The 8,096-nt window shown below is 34.7% G+C and overlaps 1 protein-coding gene across 1 annotated transcript in view; it reads right to left on the bottom strand.

The window, feature by feature from the left end:
• Positions 1–7,302, bottom strand: part of LOC129003583 (tumor necrosis factor alpha-induced protein 8-like protein) — a 42,594-nt gene extending 35,292 nt beyond the window's left edge. Inside the window, exons 1-2 of the mRNA XM_054431880.1 lie at positions 7,153–7,302; positions 5,660–5,729 (exon numbers count right to left, since the gene is read on the bottom strand). Coding sequence (XP_054287855.1) covers positions 5,660–5,729; positions 7,153–7,302 — 220 coding nt within the window. The remainder of the gene's footprint in view (positions 1–5,659; positions 5,730–7,152) is intronic.
• Between the last annotated feature and the right edge of the window lie 794 nt (positions 7,303–8,096).

The following is an 8,096-nucleotide window of genomic DNA, read 5'->3' on the forward strand; positions in this document are numbered from 1 at the left end:
TATTTTCCTATTCATATAGAACATTTGTGTGTGTTATTTTCATAATGCATTTATTCTGAAGTAAACATAAAATACAAGAAAATATTTCCTTTAATATAGGTATAAACAATAAAACAGTTCAGTATGTTTTTTATATATTTATGTTATCCAGCTACAATTTATTGATATTCAAAATACACACACATCAATCATATTTGCAGTTTGAGCCGCGCCGACTTGAAATACGTGAGCTTGCCTAATACAAAAGTTTTTACTTTATTGAAATTATTTCATTCTTTTTAGAGCGTTTGAAGTCGGTTGTATTTTTTTACAAAAATAAATTATTTCATGATTTTTAGTGACTGTATATTTTTTTATATATTAATTACATGAGGATTTTCGATAAGCAAAACTGTTTGAAACAATCAAAAGTTCCACAGAACAATCATTATTTTAAAACTGCTTGAGTCACCTGTTCAGGTTACATAATCAATGGGTATGGAAATAAACATCTTTAGATATTCCTTAAGAAAGAAAGAGTTGTCCATTACATTAGGCCTAATGAAAAACTAATTGTCTTTTCTAGATACATTGAAATGTCAGACATCATCGTTTCCTGCAATCGGTGTACTTCTACATTGTAAAAAGAAATACAGTAACGTCTCAAGCCTTTTGGAACAATATGAAAGTTATTCCTCAGCTACCAGCACTAAAAAATCTCTCAAAAGTGGAAAATTGGTCGTTAACACTATAGTACCTTTCGTATAGTACCTTTGGAAAATATTATATGAAAGATTGGTTCAACTAAAAGTGGTGTAAGTCATGTAGGGGGTTTTGTTTGCTCAAGATATAGCCTAGTCGAAATTGCAAATCATCTTCCTCTAGGACTTTCCGAAGCAGGCATAATAGTATTGATATGTTATAGTAACTGGGTAGAGAATATTAATAAACATTCCACATCTGCAAATGAAATATGTATATGAAAGATTGGTTCAGCTAAAAGTGGTGCAAGCCATGTAGGTGGTTTTCTTTGATCAAGATATAGCCTAGTCGAAATTGCAAATCATCTTCCTCTAGGACTTTCCGAAGCAGGCATAATAGTATTGATATGATATAGTAACTGGGTAGAGAATATCAATAAACATTCCACATCTGCAAATGCATGTTTAGTAATTAAAATATTTAACACTTTTAAGACAATTGACGATTATGCAATGTCACACTTCTTAGGTCGTGTAAGGAATAATTGCATTTGATTTATATTTAGACCTGTTTTACGAATGCTTTGGTTTTCACAATACACCTTTATTTGTCAACAATATCATACAGCTATTCACTGAAACATATATGTCTTTGTAAGTCAGAATATTCAATACTAAAAACAGAATTACTGTATACACAAATCAGGTAAAACGTTAAAATACATTTTTTATAGTAACCAAAACAAAATGCATTTTTCTCAATGTAATTCATTTAGGCTCCATGGCAAGAAATAGTTTATTGATCAATATGAAGCAACTGTTTCATGAAAAATTGTCTGTAGCTTCATTTAAATGGTTTCAACTAACAGCTGTATGAATGTTATTATGATTTATTGCCTTCTCTGCACAAATGTAAACAATCTGCACAAATGTAAACAAAATAAATGTTGAATATTTAAGGTTTTCAGAATTTTTCACCGAAACAAATATTATACTTAAACATAATATATAAGGTACCAAATAGAAACTCTCCTGGTTATTTTGGTGGTGGAACCACACTGATCGGTAAAAGAATCACAGAGAATTTGGTGAACATACATAGAAAAAAAAAAACATCGCCACAAACAAATTGAGAACCTCCTCCTTTTGTTGGTAGTGGGGAAGTCGGTTAAAAACCAAACTTTGAAACACAATATGTAAAGTCCTTTTTATTAAAAATCGAACGATACTTTATTAGTGAAAATCGGATAATAAATAAAAAAGTTATGTAACTTTTATAATGTTTTTGTCACTAGTTTCTATGGAATTTAACTTTGTGGTGTTAAAATGACTGCCATTTTGATAATTAGCATTAATAACAAAAGTTACATAACTTTTTTATTTATTATCCGATTTTCGCAAATAAAGTGTCATTCGATTTGGAATAAAAATGACTTTAAATAATGTGTTGCAAAACTTTATTTTAATAGCTGGTTTTCATGGAATTTGACTTTAAACATTTTAAATGGCGGCCATTTTGTTTTTTACCCACAGCGTTCAAACGCACAATTTTCAAGAGTGCCACCATCGAAATTGTATTTCTCCAAGGTCAAACGAAGAGATTAAGACTATTCCCACACCTGCCTCATCAAGGAGCACACGGGTGTACATTTGACAGTAGACTATAGTGCTGTCACATATTTATAAAACTCTTATAGATTTATTTCAATCAGTTGTTTGACAGAATATAATAAGAAAACGCGAAACATAAACAAATATGTAAACGTACGGTAGTGGTTTTGTAGTGTTATGACGTTAACATTTAGTCTACAGTTCTTTTAACACCTAAATAGCTTTTGAAAGATTAGTTACGTTAAAGTAAAACTTAAATGCGACAAATGTCTCTATACAAAATTGCATTTTCAAAAAAAAAAAAAATTCGCGAATGAGTTAGGCCAGATTTTAATAGCCAAGAATATTCTCAGACATTTATTGAATAGAGAAAAGAGTTGGTTCAATTCTGATCAACGTTTTTTTTCGTAAATTGTCATATTTGGCATCAGCTGAGCAGAAATAAAAACTCGGCTTATAGCTTTGTTTGGATATGAAACGTCTACATGGCCAAATACATCATTATTGTGTGTAGTGTGTAGATAAAATTACGTTTTACTGTATAAATACAGGGTGGCGCAGATGGATCAGGTGGTTTTAAAATACTTGTCAAACTGTCAATTTTAAAGGTATTGGATTGAAATAAAGTGCAAAGCGTGTAGTTACAATGGAAGTTTATTGACAAAAAAATTGTTAAGTTAGTTTTTAAAAATTACATCCATCCAATGCCTTCCTTCTCGAGCGACGCATTCTTGGAGTCGGTCCTTGAGGTTCCGCATTGCTCTCTCAAGCACATCACCAGGAATTGATGTGATTTCGTTGTAAATTGCAGCCTTCAACTCCTGAATGGTCCGGGGTTTGTTCATGTAGACCCTTGCTTCAGGAGTTGAAGGCTGCAATTCACAACGAAATCACATCAATTCCTGGTGATGTGCTTGAGCGAGCAATGCGGAACCTCAAGGACCGAATCCAAGAATGCGTCGCTCGAGAAGGAAGGCATTTGATGGATGTAATTTTTGAAAACTAACTTAACTAATTTTTTGTCAATAAACTTCCATTGTAACTACACGTTTTGCACTTTATTTCAATCCAATACCTTTTAAATTGACAGTTTGACAAGTATTTTAAAACCACCCGATCCATCTGCGCCACCCTGTATATGTTTTAATAAACCTTTGGAACAGGAATCCCTAATTTATATTGATTATCAAGTGATTCTGCATGAAATTCACCACCACGCCGATTAAACGTACATACACGCACGTCTGGAGATGGTGTAACAAAAACAGCTGTCTGAAGTCTGCTTTCTTCCTACAATTGAAGAAACCCGGATATGGAATGAGACTATGACGTCAATGACATATGGTTTGAAGTAGAGGATACAAATTACGATTCCTTAAAAGTAAAATACGGACCCCTCAATTAATTTAGCATTGATCCAAAAAAGCGTCACTATGCTAATTCACAATGTATTCGTTATTTTTATTCTAGTATGTCTATTATTGTTTAAACGTTAGTTTCAGAACGTAAATTACGTTCTGAAAGCAATAACACGAAAACATAAGTTTCTCCTGAATAAGAACATTATTTAAAATTCTTAATACTGTAATATGAAGCAATATTGACTCGGAGTAACTTCGGCAAATGCAGTATTTGGGCCGAATTAACAAATCTGTGTTTGTGATGAATAATCCATTTATATGATGAGTTTGCATCGTTTGCATTCGCGAGTGCAGAGTAGAATTTACTTTGGGAATGAATGAATGAGGCATACCGATACACGATATGTTTACTTTTACTTTCTCTTCCTATGAAGAAAATATTCTTTTCGACAAAATTTCGGACGGTAAAATGCCGTCCTCCAATCAACAAAAATTAGGGAAATTCGCTTAAAGAGAAAACACTTAGAGTTTTGGATGGATACATCCGTTACAGGCTCTCCTAACCCCCAAAAGTGGATTTTGAATTGGTGTCTGTGTTGTGTTAAGTGTAGGCACAGAAACGTAGGCCTGTAGCTACAGACTAGACTACATCTGTAGTCGGATTTCGATGAAATTTGTTATACGCGCGGGGACTAGTACTTCATGGTATCTCCAGGCGTGTTGTTTTGAAGTAGATTTGCCATAAAGCAAAAAAATGAAAATAAGATTTAAAAAAATAGATTTTACCAGCAATTTTGATTGAAAAACGAAACAACCCCAAACACGGTTACAGTTACGGTTAAAAAGTTTGACTTCCAGCAACATTCCCATTGCAAATTACGTGATTTACACATTTGAAATCGCTATCCTCTCATATACCCAGTACAATTATTTGACTTTTTTATCATGTGAGTAGTAGGATGTTAAATGTAATATCAAGTGAATGTGAGAAAGTATATGTGTCAGTTTGCTAACGCCGTTTATATAAAAAAAAATACAGTAGGGACGAACGACGGATCCGATTCAATCAAAGTCAAACGAGCACAACTATATACAGTACTATGAAGCAATTAAAGTCTACAAACCTCAAAACACTGTAAATTGTTCTTATTTTCTAAATCAATCGTCTGAACATATCAAATGGAACTTAGACAAAAATCAACAAAATCTACGGCAGATAACCAGTTTGAAATGAGATGTTGGTATGATATTTAATGCGAGGGACGGGCCTTCGAAATACTTTCCTGGTTTGGGTCGATTCTTAAAATTGTTTTAACGATGTTTTTGTGATTTGTCGTGCGCTTATTCAATAGTAAATGTTATGATTGTAAAATGCTTAGAGTAGAATAATGTAGGCCTATACTTTATAAGGAAGTTTGTATTTTTGACATTTTGTATGCTGAATATCGCAGTATGGTTGCCATTTGATTGAAAAATATTAAAACGGAAGTACTAATCGATTCGCGAAACGCGCAAAATAAACAATAACTTAATTGATTGAGTAATGGTGAAACCCTTGGGAAGGAGTTAAATGGATTTGCTATTTAATTTTTTTATTATTGTTGTTACAATCATCATACATTTTTAATTTTTTTTACGCAAAAGTTAATTGTACGCTCGACAGAAACATTATCTTATCTTAACACTACACAAACAGAAGTCAAATAAATTAGTTATAAAGCCTTTCATTACAAGTGAAATGGGCATGAAAGATTATGATAACATTCAAGCTAACTTATTGCAAGCATACATTTGCCAGTTTTTGTCATATTGTAGTTTAGTAATAGTTTACTAACGAATAAGTTATTACTGTAACGATAATGCGACTACACAAATATCACTTAGGCAAACAAGTCTAAAGTGATAAAACAAACTCTATTATTTAATTGCTCCAATTAAAGGATAATGCGCCTGAACATGTCAATCACCTTTGGAGAACGCTGAACTGTTAATTATTTACTCGCTTACCTTGAGATTCCAAAGACAGGTTGAAAGCGCTGATGTTTTCAAGTGAAGTAAGACTAGAGCGATAGAATGTCTGAGGGCATTTATTTACCCACGTGAACTATAGTCACACACTTAACCTAACCTAGAAATGAACTGAGAGGACGAACCAGAGCCAGCTGATGAGGTGAGGTGAGAATCGTGCAACTGCAACTGAAACTGACAGACGATGGGAGATGGGAGCTGGAGCGAAGATGGGGGAGATGACTGGAACTGGAGGGAGGGGAACAACGGTTGTGGAACACACGCCGCACTATCTAGTGGAGAACTACAGTACTCAGATCCCTATGGTGCTCAACTCTGGTGGCAGTAAACTGTACTAGGTCGGTAAAGAAGATTGGTTTAGTTTTATTTTTGTTAAGTGGATGCAATTTTTAGATCTGCATCCCCTCTACAAACGTAGTTGTTACAGGATAGACAAGACAACAAGCCATATTTTTCAAGGTGTGTAACTCCTAAATGAGTATGAATAGTTAAAAAGGTTAAAGTATAAATGGTTTGAATTGCATTTTAATTCTAAAACAACCATAAAATACAAGTTATTCAATAAAAAATTTATGAAGAAGTGGAATTCTGAAAGGTTTTATAACAAATGGCCCAAGTTCTACTTTTGATGTTTTCTCTAAAAATTTTAGTCTTTGATATACCAATGGTGCACAGTTCACCCTGTGTGAATTTAAGAGTCCTTGGACCCTAGACTTTAACTCGTAAAACAATTAAATAACTGCAAAGACAATTACTAATCCCACAGTACAAGATGTTTGTATTAAAATCACTCTGGTGCTTGAAAATATTTTGAGATGGGAAATACTCTTCAGCGTCTATTTGAAATTAACATTGCTCTTATGAAAGGCAAATCAAAGATGGCCATTAGCTTCCATGGACTCCCTTGGAGAACAATTCATAACTACAAAGAACATTTCCAATCTCTAGTTAGTATCCTGAATAGATATTTAAATTATAATCTTTGATGTTTTAAAAAATATTTTTGGGCGATAAATAAATAATAACCCTTTAGCCGCTGTTAGAAATTGTCCAGGATGGGATGGCTGCAAGCCTGCAAGGACTCTTAAGATTAAAACTAGTTTTCAAAGGCAAATACTGTATGGGTAATTCACGTTTAACTTTATAGGATCACTAATTGAGCGGAGCGAGCGAATATTTGGATACTGCAAGTAGAAAACTAATTTATGAGAACCGGATGAACCATTTCAGTAGACAACCAAATACAGGGAGCGGCAAAATGATCTGACTGTTTTCTTTGCCGACGGATGTGAGTGGTAGAGGGTGGTGGGAATAGGAGCGTTACAAAGCCAACGTGCAGACATTTTTAGTAGCCATGTAGCTGGTGGTCTGTTGAGCACCATGTATAAAGTGGAAGGGTTTTTAAAAGTAGCAATTGATGTGTATCTATTCAGTAGACGTTACAATGTGGGTCAAAGAAGAAAAGTCCAAACTCGAAACACCATTTTGCTGTGGGTGGGTATCTTTTGTTCAGCATTGAAACTAAAATCAACAGGACATCCAAGGTAAGCCCAGATGCCAGAGAACGTCAAGAGAGTGAGGAAGACTGTGTGGTGTGGTTGAAAGTGCAATTCCTCGCTCATAATGACAATTTTGTCACTGTAAGCTAATCACTGAAAATGAGATCCGCACGACTAGGTTTCAACTGTTGCACAATTGCCATTTTGTATGAACGAAAGTGCAGGTCGTATCGTAATACTCTTATACCGAAAGGCCAGACATGTGCAGAGCTGCAGCTTTTTTACAAGCAGCCCGCTGAGGACTAGCTTCCACACACAGCTTCTCTCACTCTCTCGACCTTCTCTGGCATACGGACTGACCTTGGAAGGCCTGTTGACTTTTTTCAATGCTGAACTAGTAGCTCTGAAGTTACCCACCCACAGAAAAATGGTGTTTAGAGTTCAGACTTTTTTGCTTGGCGCTTGGGCCCACATTGAAACGTCTACGGAAATGCCACTGAACACAGGATTAGCCCACTTATATAAAAAAAAAATCACTTGCACTACGAAAGCATGTTGCTCGGGTGTCCACAGCTCCATGGCTACTAAACATGTCCGCAAGTAGGCTTTGTAACGCCCCTATTCTCCACACCCTTTACCACTCACTTGCTCGACAGGGCGGCAAAGAAAATAGTCAGATCATTTTGCCGCTCTCTGTATAAGTATGTGAACCAAATATACCATTAACTATGGATGCTGCAAGTAGATTTATCATTTATGTAAAGCAGATGTACCATTGACTAAGCAACTCATTTAACTCATGAAGCATTGACTTTGGATACTTTAAGGAGACATCTCATAGGTAACCAGATGTAGCATTGACTTTGGAAAAGTATTGTTTGAATATGCTAACTCCATTCAATTTTGCAAGCAGGCGA

Source organism: Macrosteles quadrilineatus, unplaced genomic scaffold, assembly GCF_028750875.1.
Source record: "Macrosteles quadrilineatus isolate MER2022 unplaced genomic scaffold, UCM_ALF_1.0 Scaffold_9__3_contigs__length_116548681, whole genome shotgun sequence".
In the NCBI taxonomy this organism is placed as follows: domain Eukaryota; kingdom Metazoa; phylum Arthropoda; class Insecta; order Hemiptera; family Cicadellidae; genus Macrosteles; species Macrosteles quadrilineatus.